The sequence below is a fragment of the Calcarisporiella thermophila genome (genome assembly GCF_041956535.1).
Source record: "Calcarisporiella thermophila strain CBS 279.70 unplaced genomic scaffold VTP21scaffold_12, whole genome shotgun sequence".
NCBI classification, from domain to species: Eukaryota; Fungi; Calcarisporiellomycota; class Calcarisporiellomycetes; order Calcarisporiellales; family Calcarisporiellaceae; genus Calcarisporiella; species Calcarisporiella thermophila.
The window spans coordinates 610,532-629,527 of record NW_027192202.1 but is presented as its reverse complement, the minus strand read 5'-3'; the positions used below and the strand labels follow the sequence as shown (position 1 = coordinate 629,527).

The 18,996-nt window shown below is 38.6% G+C and overlaps 10 protein-coding genes across 10 annotated transcripts; 5 read left to right on the top strand and 5 right to left on the bottom strand.

Annotated features, from left to right (window-relative positions):
* Nucleotides 1-403: 403 nt before the first annotated feature.
* On the top strand, nucleotides 404-2,066 carry VTP21DRAFT_1790 (uncharacterized protein; the record flags this gene model as incomplete). Its single annotated transcript, XM_069391916.1, has 4 exons — nucleotides 404-431; nucleotides 537-840; nucleotides 919-1,052; nucleotides 1,120-2,066. 4 exons carry the CDS (start codon nucleotides 404-406, stop codon nucleotides 2,064-2,066), a joined length of 1,413 nt encoding a protein of 470 aa, XP_069251127.1.
* A 545-nt stretch (nucleotides 2,067-2,611) lies between these two features.
* On the bottom strand, nucleotides 2,612-3,904 carry VTP21DRAFT_1789 (uncharacterized protein; the record flags this gene model as incomplete). The annotated part of the gene is made up of 1 exon (XM_069391914.1): nucleotides 2,612-3,904. The coding sequence occupies one exon, from the start codon at nucleotides 3,902-3,904 to the stop codon at nucleotides 2,612-2,614; it is 1,293 nt and encodes a 430-aa protein (XP_069251126.1).
* A 742-nt stretch (nucleotides 3,905-4,646) lies between these two features.
* VTP21DRAFT_1788 (uncharacterized protein) lies at nucleotides 4,647-5,905 on the bottom strand (the record flags this gene model as incomplete). Its single annotated transcript, XM_069391913.1, has 5 exons — nucleotides 4,647-4,868; nucleotides 4,936-5,367; nucleotides 5,432-5,690; nucleotides 5,757-5,762; nucleotides 5,871-5,905. 5 exons carry the CDS (start codon nucleotides 5,903-5,905, stop codon nucleotides 4,647-4,649), a joined length of 954 nt encoding a protein of 317 aa, XP_069251125.1.
* Nucleotides 5,906-6,317: 412 nt separating this feature from the next.
* On the top strand, nucleotides 6,318-7,348 carry VTP21DRAFT_1787 (uncharacterized protein; the record flags this gene model as incomplete). The annotated part of the gene is made up of 4 exons (XM_069391912.1): nucleotides 6,318-6,417; nucleotides 6,482-6,697; nucleotides 6,766-7,003; nucleotides 7,063-7,348. The coding sequence occupies 4 exons, from the start codon at nucleotides 6,318-6,320 to the stop codon at nucleotides 7,346-7,348; spliced, it is 840 nt and encodes a 279-aa protein (XP_069251124.1).
* A 368-nt stretch (nucleotides 7,349-7,716) lies between these two features.
* VTP21DRAFT_1786 (uncharacterized protein) lies at nucleotides 7,717-8,781 on the bottom strand (the record flags this gene model as incomplete). Its single annotated transcript, XM_069391911.1, has 1 exon — nucleotides 7,717-8,781. The coding sequence occupies one exon, from the start codon at nucleotides 8,779-8,781 to the stop codon at nucleotides 7,717-7,719; it is 1,065 nt and encodes a 354-aa protein (XP_069251123.1).
* Nucleotides 8,782-9,574: 793 nt separating this feature from the next.
* On the bottom strand, nucleotides 9,575-10,261 carry VTP21DRAFT_1785 (uncharacterized protein; the record flags this gene model as incomplete). Its single annotated transcript, XM_069391910.1, has 2 exons — nucleotides 9,575-9,970; nucleotides 10,037-10,261. The coding sequence occupies 2 exons, from the start codon at nucleotides 10,259-10,261 to the stop codon at nucleotides 9,575-9,577; spliced, it is 621 nt and encodes a 206-aa protein (XP_069251122.1).
* Nucleotides 10,262-10,932: 671 nt separating this feature from the next.
* VTP21DRAFT_1784 (uncharacterized protein) lies at nucleotides 10,933-12,461 on the top strand (the record flags this gene model as incomplete). Its single annotated transcript, XM_069391909.1, has 2 exons — nucleotides 10,933-11,879; nucleotides 11,948-12,461. The coding sequence occupies 2 exons, from the start codon at nucleotides 10,933-10,935 to the stop codon at nucleotides 12,459-12,461; spliced, it is 1,461 nt and encodes a 486-aa protein (XP_069251121.1).
* A 431-nt stretch (nucleotides 12,462-12,892) lies between these two features.
* VTP21DRAFT_1783 (uncharacterized protein) lies at nucleotides 12,893-13,754 on the top strand (the record flags this gene model as incomplete). Its single annotated transcript, XM_069391908.1, has 4 exons — nucleotides 12,893-13,061; nucleotides 13,124-13,260; nucleotides 13,327-13,452; nucleotides 13,515-13,754. The coding sequence occupies 4 exons, from the start codon at nucleotides 12,893-12,895 to the stop codon at nucleotides 13,752-13,754; spliced, it is 672 nt and encodes a 223-aa protein (XP_069251120.1).
* A 506-nt stretch (nucleotides 13,755-14,260) lies between these two features.
* Nucleotides 14,261-15,225, bottom strand: VTP21DRAFT_1782 (uncharacterized protein; the record flags this gene model as incomplete). The annotated part of the gene is made up of 6 exons (XM_069391907.1): nucleotides 14,261-14,279; nucleotides 14,354-14,371; nucleotides 14,430-14,599; nucleotides 14,657-14,936; nucleotides 15,015-15,120; nucleotides 15,189-15,225. The coding sequence occupies 6 exons, from the start codon at nucleotides 15,223-15,225 to the stop codon at nucleotides 14,261-14,263; spliced, it is 630 nt and encodes a 209-aa protein (XP_069251119.1).
* A 1,029-nt stretch (nucleotides 15,226-16,254) lies between these two features.
* On the top strand, nucleotides 16,255-18,548 carry VTP21DRAFT_1781 (uncharacterized protein; the record flags this gene model as incomplete). The annotated part of the gene is made up of 11 exons (XM_069391906.1): nucleotides 16,255-16,325; nucleotides 16,390-16,519; nucleotides 16,587-16,644; nucleotides 16,707-16,799; nucleotides 16,869-16,977; nucleotides 17,036-17,138; nucleotides 17,199-17,279; nucleotides 17,343-17,565; nucleotides 17,632-17,718; nucleotides 17,789-18,083; nucleotides 18,149-18,548. 11 exons carry the CDS (start codon nucleotides 16,255-16,257, stop codon nucleotides 18,546-18,548), a joined length of 1,650 nt encoding a protein of 549 aa, XP_069251118.1.
* Between the last annotated feature and the right edge of the window lie 448 nt (nucleotides 18,549-18,996).

Here is an 18,996-nt window from a genome sequence, read left to right as displayed (position 1 = left end):
AAGCTGATAAGAAGGAGAAAGAAGAAACTGAGCTGCTTCCTGCTTAGATATCAATTGTAGACATATTTGAAGCATATAGTAGAATGCTATATCACCTTTCCTAATATATTTGAGCCTAAGATCCCTGTATATTTGATTTATGCCCATCTCTTCAATACACAAAATGATACACTCTCTGAAGTATTAAAGAATATATATTTAAAATATAGAGAGTTTTCCTATAATTTTTTTATACCGATTGGCATAAGAGCATTTATGATGGAATCAAGCGTTAAACACCAATTATTACGTCAATCTGTGACATCAGCACAAACATAGCCCGGTCAAAATCAAATCATTGTTCGTCGAAAACAATCGATTCCTTCGCTCTGCATTTACATTTCTTGCTTCGTTCAGAACAGTAATGTTGAGGACGACGTTGTTAAGGCAAGGTATGGATTCGATCAATTAACCTATCTCTTAATATAGAGCATTACTGTTATAAATTTTACGAGATCTACTGTTCACCTCTAAATTTGAATTTTGATGAAATCTAGGCAACTGTCTTTCGCGCATCCTTGCGCCGGCGGCAGTTCGCTCCTATGCCACCGAAGCTACGCGCACGTATGGCAATCTTTCGGATGAGGATCGCATCTTTACAAATCTTTACGGTGAGGGCGATTCCTTTCGTCTTAAGGGAGCTTTAAAGCGTGGTGACTGGTACAAGACGAAAGAGATTGTTCTTAAGGGCCATGAATGGATTATTCAAGAAATGAAGGATTCGGGATTGCGCGGGCGTGGTGGCGCTGGCTTCCCTTCAGGCTTGAAATGGAGTTTCATGAATAAACCTCCGGATGGCCGGTGAGAATTCTCTTCTCTTAGATGGTTTTCTCAAACTAACACATACCCAATACACATTTACACGCCTTCTGGCTTTAGTCCTCGTTATTTGGTCATTAATGCTGATGAAGGCGAACCAGGAACATGCAAAGATCGTGAGATTATGCGCAAAGACCCGCATAAATTAATTGAAGGCTGTTTGATTGCGGGACGTGCAATGAACGCCAATGCTGGTATATATTTTTAAAATACTATATTCAGTCGTTTTATTCTTTTAATTTATAAAATATATTACGTAAGCCTACATTTATATCCGTGGTGAGTTTTACAACGAAGCCTCTACCCTTCAAATCGCAATCAATGAAGCTTATGAGGCGGGATTGATTGGCAAGAACGCGTGCGGTACCGGATACGATTTTGACGTATATATTCATCGTGGTGCTGGTGCTTACATTTGCGGCGAGGAAACTGCCCTCATCGAATCTCTTGAGGGTAAACAGGGTAAACCTCGATTGAAGCCACCGTTCCCTGCCGATGTTGGATTATTCGGGTGCCCGTCAACAGTGACTAACGTCGAAACCGTAGCTGTGGCTCCAACAATTTGCCGTCGAGGAGGAAAGTGGTTTGCTGGACTTGGACGTCCCCGCAATACGGGCACGAAACTCTTTGCTATCTCTGGCCATGTAAACAAACCTTGCACTGTCGAAGAAGAAATGTCAATTCCTTTACGTGAACTTATCGAACGCCATTGTGGTGGTGTGCGCGGTGGATGGGATAATCTTTTGGCAATTATTCCCGGTGGTTCTTCTGTTCCTCTGATCCCCAAGAGTGTCTGTGATGACGTTCTGATGGATTTTGATGCCTTGAGGGATGTAGGCTCAGGTTTGGGCACTGCTGCGGTGATAGTGATGGACAAGTCTACAGATGTAGTGGCCGCTATTTCTCGACTTTCCAAATTCTACGCACATGAATCCTGTGGGCAATGCACTCCCTGTCGTGAGGGTTCCAAATGGCTCGCAAACATCATGGACCGCTTTGAGACCGGTAGAGCTCAGCCGCGAGAAATTGATATGATGCGTGAGATTGGAATTCAGATGGAGGGCCATACTATTTGTGCATTGGCTGATGCCGCTTGGTGGCCTGCGAAGGGTTTGATTAACCATTTTCGACCGGAACTTGAAGCAAGAATGGCTGCATTTCAACAGCGTGTAGCAACAGATGCCGCCCCCGCCCAGGCCTCTGCTTAAATATACGACCTGGACTGAGACTCTCGATATTTTGATGCTTTAGAAAATCTTCCCCACTTTATTTTATTCTTTTTTTCTTTTGCTTTATATACAATCCATAAAACACGGTGTGATTTATTTGGAAATAAAACTGTCTTAAAATATAGTTAGCTGAGTATTTATGTTGAGCGACTCGAATGTTAGCACATATTATAATACTACCTGTGTTATGTGGGAGATTGGTAAGTATGGATTGCTAACCACCACTACTGCAAAAGCGTGTTCTACATCAGATATTGTAGAAGCCTTGAGATAGTAAATGGATAAAGATACGATCCTTAAATCCACACTTCTCAATCACCCATGTAACACCGGCATCATAATAAATGGTATTTATTTGTGCTAGAAGATCGACTAGAGATAAAATTGAACAGTTACTAAATCCGGGTACATATAAGTGAAAAAGGATAGATAGATAGATAGATAGATAGATATAAGATTTAATAAAGATTAATATGCTCTAATTTCCAATATAAAAATATTGAAAATCATTCAATTATTATGAGTTATTTATTATACCCATGTGGTGGCACGGGGAACACGACCACTACATCTTCCTCGCCCTCGAATCGCTCCGTTAATGGCCTACTCACGCTCCCGTCAGGAGCTGTAACGCTTACAACTGGCCCATCAAGGTTCGAAGATATTCTATAAGGGTCTGAGACACTGGTACATGTGCTGACGCGCATTTCACTTCCATCAGAAATAGGGCGATCGACTGTTGGTTCCTTGAAACGGAGTTTCCCAGAATGTTGAGTAGATGCGCCAGTAGATGGGCCTGTATCTATTCTATCATTTGCCAAGAGTAAATTCCCAACGGTGGAGGAGGAGGTAGCTGCTATGAGGGGACTGTTTGATGGAAGATTTAATTCTAACTTGTACGGCTTGTGTTGGAAGATGTCAACAGGCGGGGTGTACATGAATGATGGCGCACGAGCATATGGACTATTCGGTAATTGTTGGTACTGTTCTGGAGCATACGCGTGTATGATTGCACTTGCATCACCCGAGTTTCCCATTGGAACTGGCCGCCCAATGTCTGTCGGCTGTAGTCGACGAACTGTATTCTTAGTTCGCCGCCATAAAAATAGACCAGCTAGAAGGGCGACACCAGCAACACATGCAATAGAAACTCCGGCGACTTTTCCAGCGTTCATTCCAGTGTCAGATGCTGCTAGTTGCGAATTAGCATTTGATGTGAGAAGGCCAGGGATGGCATCACGGGATTGCGCTGGGAAATCGATTTTTGTCGTAGGAACGGCATACTGTCCCACTTGTCCGATATTATTGTTGGCATCTCCACTATTTGAAGTAGTTGGGGTTATGACGGGCAATCTTCTAAGGTCAGTCGAAGGTTGAGTCGACGGCGGATTGTCAACAATATCGGACATAGATGTAGTAGACGACGATGAAATACCAGCAGATTCATTGGTTTGCCCCAAAGAGCCTGGAACGCCCGAAGTTGGAAGCTCTTGTTCGTAGGTAGACCCGTCGGCTTTGCCACCAAAACTCCTGGCATCACCATCATCTTTTTCGATTTTGAAGCTTTCCTCGTTTTGTTTGCCTTTATGCGTATGTTCTTTATGCTTTCCTCCATTCTTCGCCTTGTGATGTTTGCGATGCTTGTGCTTTCCCCTATGCTTGCACTTGCTTCTTATATCATGGCGACGATTGTGATGGGAATGAAATCTATGTCTGTTGCTGCAACGAACCCGGTGTCGTTTCTCCCTAATAATGCGAGCCTGCGCACTATACAGAACCTCACTGCGAGCAAACACGGAATTGGAAGTGACAGGCATAGATGATTTCAAGTGGTAGTTGTCTTAAACTCTTACAGGAAATTATATGAGTGCAGAATTGAGAATGGTATTATAATCTGACGGAGGCAAATTCAAGAATTCGAGGTATGATTTAAGGAAAGGAAATGAATTCTCCCATGGAAGAATAAGTAATTAAATCATTAAGAGATAAAGAGAGTGGAGACGATACTATAGATGAATGGAGAGGAATAGGAGAAGGGGAAAGACGAAAGAATGGACCCGAGACAAATGGGTGATGAGCCTCAACCAGATTCAATAGTGAATAAAGCGGAAGTGATGCTGTTTCAGAACTCATAGCATAAAATAACTGGAGTTAAAGCTGGTATAAACTTTGAACTAAAAACAGAAAAAATTAATTTCGAGGATTGGCAATGGCGTTGGCTTATATGTTAGAAATTGTTTCTCGAACTAGAATCTATTAGATTAGTGCATTTTATTTGACAATGGGATATATTGACTACACTTTTAAGTCATCCGTTCGATACTATTTTCAATAACGTTCAAGATAGTAAAATATTTTTTAGTTCAGTGGTGGATCCAGGTATTCAGAATCATTTTTAACTTGTGTAGCGAGATCAGATGAACAGCAATTTAAATATCTTCCACTACCGCCGCCGCCACCGCCCCTAAATCACAGATTCGTGATGAAACAAATTTATTAGCCATTCTAGGTCAACTCTTTATTACATTTCTAAATAAGATAAAAGCGTTCCAAAAGATATTAGAAAACCGCTCCAAATCCAAACGTTCCCTTGATTGAATTCCAATAATAGCCGTGCCAATTTCGTCGCAGAACATCATCCTCTCCAACAGGCACACCTTCCTGCCGGACGTGAAGAGTGAGGTGATCGCTTGCTTGATCAAAGGTTATATATACAGTAGAGAAATGGTCGGCAGGCCAAGTGCTCATGCGCCATTTCTGGATAATTTTCTTGTCGGGAACCTGTTAATGACGTATACGAAATAGATTAAAATCCCTTCCGGAAGTATGTTCAGCAAAGCTTGCCTACCAATTCGAGAATCTCTCCTGTCACATTGCCATCAAAGAGGCGGATCTCACCTCCAACTTTGCGCTCAACTTTAGCGTTCCCACGCGACCATGCACGCACTCGGTGTTCATCCAGCAACGTCTCATACATTTCATGAGCAGATGTTTGGAAATCCAAATCTTCCGTATAAGTGGTCGTATTGATTATTTTACCACGGGGTACCTCCTTTTTCTCCTCCGTGTTTTTGTTTACACCGCCTCCATCCTTGTTAGAGGTCGTGACAGCTTTTTTTTGGAACTCACTAGGATCAATCATAACGTCTTTAGTGTTTTCTTCGACGAGAGCCTGTGCAAAGCCGCCGAGTCTTTGCTTAATCTGGTCAAGAAGCTGGGTGCGTGCTAATTCTTTAAACGGCTCTTTGGCTGCTGTCTCGTCTTCACAAGTAACTTCAACCTAGATATAAAATATTTATATCAGGGTGTTGCTACAAGCAATATCGACTATTTAGCGAGCGTACCTCTAGTTCATCCATCTCGGTGTCATGCATAAACTCGGGAAGTTTAATCTTTCCATTCACATTTTCGCCGGCCCAAGAAATTGTAATTGCAACATCATAGATAGTTATAAGTTTCCCTTTGCGCTGATTAAGATCCACATCCCCATCAACATCCACTCGATTAGTGCGAATAACATGACCATCGGGCGTCGCTGCCTCAAGACCTACGAGCTGACGATTGATATAATCTTTTGCCCATGTGATGCAGTTTTTACCAGTCCTATCTCATCCAAATATTTCAATCTAAAATCATACCTGAATCTTAGTTAACGGATAGCTAACTTACCAGTGCCTTTTCGAAAAGAACAAAACATATGGGCAAAGTGAAAATATTGAATAAAATAAGAACAATCGTTAGTCATTATAATTTACTTAATATTATCCCAAGAGTATACTCAACCAGTTGTTCACGTTCTTCCAGTTCGTCATTGTCATCTTGAGTAGAATCTAATGCAAAGCAGCAGGGTGAAGTATCAGCGCTTAAAAATGGGTTGAATCGAACAAAATCGAAACAACTTATTAGTGTTGTTTTGCGGAAAATAAATTGGCAAAGATTTTCTCGACATTTCCATCAAATAAAAGCCACACCAACTTGGTCAATAGTGGCAAATGATATTATGGCGAGAAAATAGATTAGAATATATTAAAATCATATTAACCAAGGTTGTTCTCTTGTATAGTCCGATGATCTTTTCGCTCTGTGCTATCTATCTTCTTTATTCGAAAGAATATTTAATGTGACATAAACCATATATATCTGATTCTAGGCCGAATAATTGTAATTTTTAATGGTGGCGCAGGGAATAACAAGGTATTCGTAAAGGCAAGTTTAAGCTATATTATTTTAATGGAATTCGAAGGAAAAATCTCGACATACTTACCCGAAAAGCGACTTACGCTTTTTGAAACATCTCCGCCTTCGGCTAATGTACTGCTATTTATCGGAGGTATGTTAGCCCTATATTTTTCTAAAACCTAAATTCACCAACTATGCTTTCTATAAAATTATAGGATTGGGAGATGGCTTCAACGCTGTCCCATATCTTCCTACACTTTACAAGCATCTTAAACAGGTTAATTTTTCCCTTGTTCAGTTGCTGTTATCAAGTTCCTATTTGGGGTACGGAATTTCTTCACTTGAAAAAGATGTGGAAGAAATAAGCGAAGCACTTAATTTCTTGGAGAAGAAAGGAAAACAGAATGTAATTATTTTAGGCCATTCAACTGGTAAATTTTCTTAAGGTTCCTAAACGATCCTAAAAATAATATATTAAGACGATACTGAATGTACATAGGTTGTCAAGATTGTATTGTCTTATCGAAACGGGTCAATTCTTCTATCCTCAAAGGTCTTGTTCTCCAAGGGCCAGTATCAGATAGAGAATATTTTCTTTCAAATTCAGAACAGCTTCCTGAGTGGGTTGAGCAAGCGAAGAGCATGATTGCCGAAGACAAAGGTAGTGAGCTAATGCCACGTATTGTTGATAATACCCCAATAACCGCGGAACGATATTACTCCTTGTATGGAATTGGGTAACTAATCTTCTTAGAGTGAGCTATATAATGTGGATTTAGAAGTGTTTGCGTGATAGAGGAGCAGATGACTTTTTTTCATCCGATCTTTCGTTGGTGCAGATGAGAGAGCTTTTCAAGAATTTGCAATACCCCATGATATTGCTCCATTCTAGAGATGACGAATGTGTGCCCAGCTATGTAGACAAACAAGTCGTACTAAATAGAATCAGAGAGGCATGTGGTTCAGAGTTAGTAAGGGAAACTCTGGTAATAGATGGAGATCATTGCATAACTCAGCCAAAGGACCAGGATATGCTAGCTGAAATAGTTATAAAATATGCTATTGAATTTTGCAAAATGTAGTTAAAGAATTTGCCAAAAACTAAAAGGTGATAATAGTAAAGAGCTGTTTGGTCCGAATTTCTGTTAATGTAGTTCATCGGCGTTGTGAATTTAAAGTTACAATAAAGAATATAGGGCACGGGCAGAAAGCATAATGAGCGTATTTATATATTAAATACGAGAAAATGAAGGTTTGGAGAAAAATGAAAGTAATGGCAGAGTATTCTCAGGATAAAATGGAAGAGAATAAGTGAAGATGATTGTACATTAATAAAGAGGGAATAAATGATTGGAAAAATTCTGCCGAAACAGCAGAAAATAAAATACAAGAGTTAAGGTGTGGGAGGTGAATAAGTGGCAAGATACATTGAAAAAAAAAGGTCTTCACTCTAATTGCTTTCGATTTTTAGCATATTCATTAACATGGAGCTCATTTCAATAAGTCGATACTCATCAGGCTGAGGTGAAAGACGTATATCGTGAGCGGTTACCATTCGCACTGGCACGTTCCTCGCAGGAGTGCAGGTAGAGTTCGAACCTGCAGCAACCAGCAAGTTCATCAATTGACGAGATTTAGCGCGTAGCATTTCATCTCGATTATCGGCGTGAACAAAGTCAACATCATCGGGATTACTGTTGTATTCTTGCTCATCGAGGTGAAACAGGGTATCATCATCTCCTTTTGTAACATGATGCTTCTTAAGAGGAGATATATCTGGAGTTGAAAGAGCATCCAAAGTGGGCGATCGGCCATTGAATGTGGGAACAGGAAGTGCAGAAGGTGCGGGCGAATTATGGAAGGTTGGTCCTGCATATAACTGAGAAGTCGGTTGGGAAGGAGTACGTTGGGGTGTTGTATTCGGAGAAGGAAAGGCAGGTGCAATTTCATTCTTGGTCACGCTCGCTCTTCTCTGGTTTGGTTGGACATTCCGAGGATACCCACGCGGAGAGACTTCAGTAGACGAGGGAGGTGAAAGGGTAGCGTGAGAATCCGAATAAATAAGATCAAACAAAGGAGCACGACGTGGAGGACTTCCAGCACCAAACATCATATCTGCGTGTTGTTGTTCAGGGTCGCCCAATGCTTCAGCCTCGGCAGCAAGAGCTTTCAATTCTCGTCTGCGCTGAAGTCGCGGGATATTCTTTCCAGAAGGTTGGGATCTGCGAGTTGGTTTAAGTTGCTGTTGGAAATGTCGATCATTGGCGTGTTGATTGCGATTAGGCGGAGGAGAAGGGAACTTTTGCCGATGTTGATGTGGAGATGTGGAGAGAACATTCTCTGGAGGATTGCTGTTCCGATTGTGCTTGCTACCTTTTCTTTGGCTGCCCATATGCTTCTCAGCAAGTTGATTTTGGCGAAGAGGCTGAGCGTGAACCATTTGCTTAAGGAGCTGGTTAGGCGGGTGAGATTGGGCTGGTAAAGTGGAGATCATAACCGAAGACATCTGACTCATTATGATGAAAAGAAATAACTAAAGGAGGAATTAAATGAGAGGAGCTAGTTTCCTAATTTCAGCCAAAAAAAAACACTAGGATATCCTTTTTACAAATACAAAAGACAATAAATCCAAAAGATACCGAAAAGTCAATCCAAAGTATATAAATTTTGAACAAAAGGTTTGTATAACGAAATAAATAATGATACAAAAATGAAGAAAGAGGAATAAAACAAAGAAAGCGAACGGCAAAGAAAAGGGGGGAAAGTGAAAGGAAGAATAAGAAGAGGAATATGGGGAAGAAAAGCGTTGGAATGAGGAACAAGAAGTAGGAAATAGTAGTTTGACAATCTGTTGCGGGAGGGAGAAGAGGTGAGATCCTTTATAAAGATGGGGCTGCAAATTTAAGACATAATTGGAGGAGAGGGGGTGGTGGAACAACAGCATCACTTAAAACCCCCCATTTGAATCCTGCCACTTATTCGCTCTGGTTTTCGCCCATCTTAAACCTGCAATGACAGAAAATAGCCGCAAGACCATCTTGGTTTGGCCTTTGATTCGGCCGACGGGCTGAAACTTCGACTATGAATCTCGAGGCTAGTTTTAAGCCTCTGAATGCAGCCAAAAATAGGCCTAGCATAAATTCAAAAATATGGCCGAAGATGGCTTACACATAATAATAGTGAATATAGTCTTTGGAAGAGGAAATGTTCTCTTCGAACCCCTAACAACTACTGTAGTTATCCAATTTTGGGTGTGAAATCGGTATTCAAATTGAAATATACATCCATGTACAACAAACTATTTCCATTCACTGCTTCTTAGTTTTCAGTGCCCTTGAAGGGCCTTTAAATACAGTTAATGAGCACGGAGCCCCAACAATGAAGCTAAATAGAACCCATTTAAACGTTGTCAGCCAAGTGTATCTTCGTCGCATACACACAATAAATACAGCAATAGATTCCAACAGATGAATTGTGGCAACCAATTTAACCACCCTACGCATGGTCTCTACAGTTGCGCGATCGCCGAGCAAAGCAACGAGAAAAGATGGAACTTTGTTTGCAACATAGCCGGAATATATCAAAAGTCCTATTGAGGCAGAAATTAAGAGTGAAGGAATTGCCTTGGGCATCTCGAACCAGGTGGAAGAGTGCCCAATAGCATTACGAGAATCTTGAGCCATTTGTTGAAGCATGATAGTTGCCTATTGTACCAATTCATACATGGAATAAAAAACAAAAGGATTGCAAGCACATGGAATAATATTTACTTGATTTTGGTCCGTTACAGGTTTCTTGAATTCAATTTTGATTCTTTTTACAGCTGCTCCAGGAATCCACAATTTAAGTACGAATCCGCGGGAATCTACCGATTCCAACTTAATTGAGGTGGAGTCCACATCTCCATGATATGCGGCCAGATATGTTAGCGCATCAGAATGTGTTGAATTCATATACTGGCAAATGTCTGCCGAGTAGGGTGTAACTGGATCCATGCTATTTTCTGGGTTGTTCTTGCCAACAATGCTTAGAATCTAAAAAGAAAACTATCAGTTAATTTTTATATACTATTTGATTTTTTTCATATGGATCGCTTTACCGCGGATTTTCAACCGAGGAAATTCATATAAAAACCCGAAAAATATCTGTTTATTACCTTTAAGCAATTCGAAATATTTTATTTGTTCAAAAGACTAGGTCGATATATTGATAATTAGAGACATCATATATACATATGTAACCGCATCCATACGGGTAATTGAGCATCTATATATAACCCCTGTAAAGAATTTTTTAAGGAAGCATCAGTTGCTAAAAAATTTACGTTTCCAATTCACGTAGTAATTCCTACAATACAGATCTTGAAAATCATTGGAAAACGTCATCACAAAAGGAATTGATAGACTTTTTTCTCAGAGGTAACCCGTCTTTACACTTTAAGTAATTGATCTTGCTTGTATAAATTAGTTTCTTTTATTGTTCTGGCTTTCCATTGTACAGAACTATATTAGATATTTGTTGAACAACTTTGTTGTAGAATTCGTAGTTTCTTTCCCTTTAATTTTCCTTTAACAGCTTTCTTTAAACAGGGATAGAGCAATATTCACGCCTTTTCGTTTTTTGCATTTTTTTTTTTCGCTTCCATTTAAAATTTCTTATCACACCTATGGCCGAATTCTCCGCTTCTCAAATCGAGGCTATAAAATCAATACCCATTCATGTTCCTCCCTCAACACAACCAACACACCAAGCATATCCAAACCTAATTGATATGCCTATGGAAGTCCTCCTCCATCTCATCTCACTACTTCCCCCGACCTCTATATCAATACTTAGCTGCACTTGTCATCATTTGCATTCCATCATTCAACACACTGACTCTCTATGGCAGCGATTCTGTATTGAAGCAGGCTGCAGGGAAATTGGAAAATGGCCTGTTAAAAACTTCCGCGAGTTATATACGAATGTTGTTCATCGATACGCATGGCTTGTAGGAACATGGGTTGGAGACGCAGCATTTTTTGGCTCACTCCTTGTGGTACGCTGGGAACCACGAAAGGGACGAATTGGCGGGTATAAAATACACTGTCGCAACCGGACGCCCAACAAGCTCTCATCTTATTCGTTAGACGAGCGCATAAATATATCACAGTTTGAGCCAGTCTACGATGAACAAAGATTATTTGCTTTGCGACTGGATGCAAAGCGCCCTAGAGATGCTGAAGCACCACTTCTGAGAGTTACCACCAGGTGCCAGGATGAGTCTAGTTTAACGATACCCTCTCACGGCGTAGTTTTTTATCGAGGCAAATTCAAGCCACACCCACGCACAGGCTTGTGGAGCTTAGAGAGCCAAGGGCTTTTCCCACCAGAGTTCGAGGAGCCCCAGGAGGAATTGTACAGATATTTTGGGAACAAACCAGGTGGTTCTGTGAAAAAAGAAGACTTCGATTATGAAGATAGAGATAAGGAGAAAGAGACTGATACTCCATGTTTTGGGCTCGGATGTGTACATAAAGCAAAGACTCGGCAGTCAAATCCAGTGCAGCTTTTTGCAAAACTGCCAAGTTGGAAGCTTAGGCCCACTATGGACAGACCATTGGATGGACTATGGTAAATCAATTTCAAAATTGTAATCTTTAGAGCTTGGCCCTAATTTATTTTCATCTATGTATATTTAGGGCTGGTGATTATGCGCCTAATGGAGTAGAGTTTCTCCTTTTATCCACGATCAAAGGAACTTTATATGCCTACAAACTTACTGGTGATATGAATGTTCCTCGTGGCGAAATATCGATCAAAGTCGATATGTCTTCTCCCGTTCGTATCTGTCATGAGCGTGAATTCGCTGGTAAGCCCGCTTTTAAAGCCCAAGGTCAGGTCGCATATATTGGCTATGAAAAAGGTCATATGATTGATGCAGAGATGATTCTGATCTCAAACAATCGACTGGCGCTTCATTTTTTCGAGCTTTATCACATTCTCTTCTACCAAAGATTTATGACAAAGTCAACCAAAGATTCCCTGCCTTCTTCAACAGGTGAGAAGAGTAATGTCATTGGAGGTAATAATATTGAAGATCACGAAAATATAGCAGAAGCATTCGAGGGTGAAGCGCCGCACGATGAGAAGAAAAGGAGTAGGGCTGGTGGGTTTGGCAAAGCAAGTTTCGGTTGGGTTGGGGATGGGACATAAAACTCTATTACTGCTTTTAAGTGCTAAGCTATAATATTTCATATTGCTCATACGGCAATATTTTAAATATTTATCTTATTTTTCTTTAAAAATTGGGTTTTTGTATGCTATGAATAGTATATATTTATTATTTATTTTGTAAATCAAAAAGTACCGATTGTATTAATTTGAGAGTATGACATGCTGGTATAGGGTTTTTGCTCTTGTAGCGTCTTAAATAAAAGCAACCTTTTCTGCTATACAATACAATTAATTAAATTTGTAATAGCTTCTTGAAATATACTATGGGGATATACCCCAAATTTTCATTTAGCACATTCAAGTATGGCTATAGGTAGTGAATTACTAGATGCGGATAATTTGGAATCCAATTTAGTACTGTGACGCAGTCTTTCGACTCTTTACTATCTTTTTTGAAGATCCAAATTAGAATGAGTCAATTAACCAATAACGATCCCCTATCCTCACAGCAATCGCAAAGATCTGATCCAAGCACAAGTTTTCCGCGAGATGCAAAGCTTATCTCCTTAATACTTCAGGCACAAGGCGTTGAAGATATTGATCCTAAAGTTGTGCATTTACTTCTAGATTTTGCACACAGTGAGTTCTTGGTATTGCAGAATGTTATTACACGCCAGTTTATATAGCTATATTATTATTAGGATATTCTGTGGATGTACTTCAAGATGCTTTGGCCTATAGTGAACATGCAGAAAAATCGAAACTAGATGTGGATGATGTAAGATTAGCAGTACAAGGTCGTGTGAACCATTCATTTACCACCCCTCCTCCAAAAGAAGTATATGTTACCATAATTTCACAAAAGCGTTTCTCATTTTTATTAAAAAACCTTGTTATTTAATAGTTTTTGCTTGAACTCGCCGAGGAGAAAAACAGGACACCTCTTCCACTTATTCCAGAGCGTTATGGTATTAGATTACCACCGGAACGACACTGCCTCACTGCAATAAATTATAACTTAGTACCCGAAGTAAACACGCATTTGTGAAAAATTGATTTCACTGTTTTCATATCAATTGTTCCTTTTTACAGGCACCTCCGCCCCCAAAGCCTATCATCCCCAATAGCTCTAATGCGCCTCTATCTCTCTCCACTTCCTCTATTAACGATAATACTGCCGCACCTTCACAATTTTCTAACGCAACCCCCAATACCCAACAAAACCCGCATAATATGCCTACTTCTTCACCGGACTTTTTACCCTCTATTTTACCCTCATCGAATGGCCCAAGTAAACGCATGAGGGATGAGGATGACGATTATGATGACTGATGCTAGCATTATTTCACTTCTTTTTGATTTTATATTTTGGATATAATAGCAATAAATGTCACGTAAAGTAAATAAAACTAATATATATTATAGGAAGATAAGTTCTATATCAAATAGAGAGCTCAAATTAAAGAGAAAAAAAAATGCTGAACAATGGATTAAAAAAATATTCAACTTAAGCTGGAGGGAAAAAGCTAGCAAAAAGTACGACTCCTACCATCCCATATAGCACAAAATAATATAATACTAGATTTGACAAAGACAAACCTTCACTTTTCCTTAACATTAAGTGACCTGCATACCAATATAAACAGGGGAGAGCAGAGAAGAGTCTTACGATAATTTGCACATGCACAGATGTCATTACCCAAATGACCAAGAATGCCCACAAAATAATATAGGGTAAGATGGAGTCAGTTTGGTGAAAGACAATCTGCTTATTATTTCTCTGATTTTGAGATCGTATTTGAGAAGCTGCTCTTCCAAGTGTAATAACTCGAACCCAATCATAACGAACATAAGACACTATGCCACAGAGAGAGAGGGCAAGAACTGGTAGAGCGATAAGAAAATTGGGAATTTGTTTAACCTCATAATACCGGAGGAATCCAACATCCCTAAACATGTCGGTTGGCTTAGATCAATAACCAAAGTACATTTTAGTATTATTATTACCAATAGAATCGCTGGACGAAAGAGTATATCAAAGGCGGACGATTATCGCACCATGGGCGTAGCTTCTCTTTTAAACAATATAGTGTATATCCCTGCCATTGTACCAGGACGAAGCCAGACACGACGACCATAGAAAGAAGGGTAGATAGAGCTGAACCAACCAATAGTTTCTATAACATTTGCATTATTTTTCTGTTAAATAACTAGAGTGCTAATAATCAACTTACTCTAAACGGTTCCTTTGCAAGCAACGACCTTATTATAAATTCATATATAAAAAATCCAACATAAAGTATTCCATTGGACCTTGTCGCCGAAGCAATTCCCCATGCGACTGACGCGTAAATATAATATTTCTTAGTAAACGAAATCATGCCTGCAAAACTTAAAAGGGCAAAGAGCGACTCGGAGTACATGGAAGACATAAATACACACGAAGGAGTGACGCAAAATGAGAGTGCGGAAGCGAAAGCGATTCTTCGATCTGCGAATACCTCATATGTCAAACTAAAAACAAGAAATCGTTCGAATATAACTAAAAGTGAGTATTGATATACTGTAATTTAGGTTCGTAACAATACTAACATGTAGAGACAAATAGCCGCTAAAATAAACGATAGATTTGTCACTAATATACCTGCAAGGAATATCACATATTTCTCATGTACTAAAGTTCCTAATGGAAATAGTACTAATAACGTATACACAACAAAATATAGTAAGCGTAGGTAAAAGTAAATTAGAGCAAATTATAATAACCTGATTTCGCTAATAACCTCGCAACTAAAGGTAACATTGGAAAGAAGGCATGTTGCTGTTCATATACATAACCATTTTCTGCTAGATTTAAGAAATAAAATGCATCCCATCGAAGAAATATATTAAGTAGTCGTTGTGCAAGTGTATCGAATGACTTTTCTGTAGGAGGAAATGCTAATTTTGCCGAAGAATCGTAATCCTCTATCCAGAAATTAGATATGATTGCTAACAAATAACTAGTTATGCGTGTCAATAATGCTATACACGTGATACGAAACACATCTCTGTGCATATTTGAATTGACCATTAGCTACTTCGATTTTTTTTTTTTCGATATTTGAAGGAATTTAAAAAGGGGTCTGTGGCTTAATTATAAAGATGAATCAAGTAAATGATGATCCGAATATAACCCGCATATGACATTATTTTTTTAGATATATGACGCTGCTAGCGATTTAAAATCGTGATCATATTGCTAACTTTAAAACTCCCTTTCATACGTTTTGTGTGGTTTAGTGGCTCCAATGCACGGTTTCTCATTATCTAGTAGTTCTGAATGTCGTTGATAGATTTACCCTAAAGCAAATGTAACGATAATTTAGCTATTATTCAATTATGGAGAGTAGATCTAGAAATTCTATAGATATTTTATGAAACATTATAGGATAAGTTGTTACAATTTTTCTTTTTGATTCGATACTTCATTTTCTTTTAAAATAAAATCGATATTTTGTCATATCAATAACTTATACATTCAATTTAAAAAAAAACGTTTTATGCAGTGTTAAATATTCTATATTATTTAAAGCTCTTCAAAATTCAGCCTTCAAAATCTCATTGCTTGAACAATATCTTATTAGGAGTAATCCGTATACGATTTAAAGGTTGTAGTTGTATGGTTAAGATGCGGCAAAAATTAAAATATCGAAATTATACTCGGTGAATAATGACGTAATAAAAAGAACTTGAAATTTATCTTAAAATTGTATTTACAGTGACTCTTCAATTACTCAATTAGATATTCAATTGAAAAAATTCTATAAAATAGAGAGCAAGAATTCAAGTTATGGCCGAAATTGCCAATAAAGATACCGCTATCCAGGAAATGTCTGAACAGCTTGCCGAAGTAATCTTGGAGTAAGAAGCAGTTAATTTTTCGTATATATACGTTTGATATATATTTCCATTCGCCCCTAAATAGTGAGAATGGAAATCCACTCTCTAAGAAAGCATTGAAAAAACTCGAAAAAGAGCGTGAGAAGGAAAAGCGCAAAGCTGAGCGTGCTGCAAAGGAAGCTGCCGAGAAGGCTGCTAGGGAAGCTGCAGAAATCGTGAGTCTAATCTATTCTTTTGCTCAAGCATATTCTAATTTGTTCGGATGGTTGCATTTCGAAATAGGATATCTCGAAGGGTCGGTATGGTAATAAGCCTTTGAACCAATCTCAAAATTATTTGGGTTAGTGTTTATACTTTGGAATATTAAGTGATTTATTCACATGATCTTGGTATATTTTAAAGATGGAAAACGCGAAAATATTACTGACATTAATGCTTCGCGTATTGGAGAAACAATCGCTCTCCGTGCTCGAGTTCACGCAAAAAGGCCAACTAGTAATAAATCTCATTAATGGTGGCTTTCCTAAGCTTGTATTTTACTAAGATTTCTCCATCAAATTTTAGGCAATAGGATGTGTTTCTTTATCCTTCGCCAGCAAGATCGGACCGTACAGGGTGTTATAGCCGTGGATAAAGAGAGAATTTCGAAACAAATGGTTAAATATGCTCAAAAGTAACTTCCTTTCGAATTTTTTTTACATAAACTGGTTTATTAACCGTCATTTTGATAGTATTCCCGAAGAGTCGATTGTCCTGTTGAAAGGAGAAGTCGCAAAGCCTGTTGAAGAGGTCAAAAGCTGCAGTGTTTCTGACGCGGAACTCCAGATTCGAGAAGTAGTGACCGGATTTTGCACTTAATTTAAATTATTTAGATTAATCATAATAATATTATAGCTCTATGTTATAAGTGAAACGCAAGACCGCTTACCATTTTCTTTGGAAGATGCATCGCGACCAGAAGAAGAATATAAAAAGGTAAATACATCTACTCGTTTCAGTAATATTGTATACCTTACCTTTTTATATGTTTGATTATAGGACCCGCTTCTGGTAAAGGTTAATTTGGATACTCGTCTCAACAATCGTATCATCGATCTTCGAACTGTCACCAACCATGCTATCTTCCGTATTCAATCTGGTATCTGTAAGTTTTTCCGCGACTTTTTATACGAAAACGGCTTCACAGAAATACACACACCCAAGTTGCTCGGAACTGCTTCAGAGGGTGGAGCTAATGTATTCAAGCTCAATTATTTCAAGGGTTCGTATTATATTCAATTCTTATTAGAGCATATACTTACATGTATAAATATATATATATACATAGGAAATGCTTATCTTGCTCAATCTCCCCAGCTTTACAAGCAAATGTGCATTTGCGCTGATTTCGAGCGTGTATTCGAGATTGCCCCTGGTAAATAAATATGAATAATTTGTCCATACACCCATCAGCTCAATTAATGAATCCAATTTTACAATGTCAGTTTTCCGCGCAGAAGACTCTAACACCCACCGTCATATGACCGAATTTGTTGGGCTTGATTTAGAGATGGCCTTCGAAGAGCACTATCACGAGGTGGCAGGACTTATTGGGAAGATGTTTGTATATATTTTCACGCAAATACGTGAAAAGTTCCGCAGTGAAATCGAAACTATCCGTCGGCAACACCCATTTGAAGATTTTGAATTTCTTCCTGAGACCCTGCGGCTCGAGTATCCAGAGGCAGTTAAAATGTTGCGAGAGAGTGGCGTGGAGATGGGCGATTTTGATGATCTTACGTAAGATATTTACTCATGTTATTATATTCTCTAAAATTCATATATTCGATTTTTATATACTTTAGGACAGAGAATGAGCGGAAGCTTGGCCGTCTCGTAAAAGAAAAATATCACACCGATTTTTTCATACTCGACAAATTCCCACTTGCTGTGCGACCTTTCTACACAATGCCTGACCCAAACAACTCGCTTTATTCGAATTCTTATGACTTCTTCATGCGTGGGGAAGAGATTTTATCTGGCGCACAGCGTATTCATGATCCCGCCCTTCTAATTGAGCGTGCTAAGCATCACAATGTTGACTTGCAGTCCATCCAACAATATATTGAGGCCTTTAAATATGGAGCACCACCCCACGCTGGAGGAGGTATCGGTTTAGAGAGGGTGGTGATGCTCTATTTAGAATTGGGGAATATCCGTCGATCGTCGCTCTTCCCGCGTGACCCTAAACGATTAGAACCATAAATGCCCACTTCTTTGAATTAGAATTTGTCGATATGCAGCTCATTCAATTATATTTTATGTTAAATAATTCTCAGTTAAATAATAAAATATGTTTTAACTGAAAATTCAATTATAAGCAAAAATAAAAATGGGCAAATAAAAAAATCAAAATATGGAAAAATGTTTAAAATTTAAAGAATAACAAATTTTTTAAATTTTCTTTCAATTTTATTTTTTTGATTGGTTATTTTCTATTGTTTTTTTCAAATTTTTAAAATTGGGTAAAATACAATATCTGCATTTTTGATAAACCATTTTTCCATGGACTCTAATGAGTGTACACTTTATTGATTCGTGAATTATTTGGAATGATTCAAGCTATATGAAAAGTTTATCTTATTACTTTGTGTGGAGCAATATTTGTCATCACTGAATATAGGATGGTGCAGGAGTCGATATTTTAATCTAT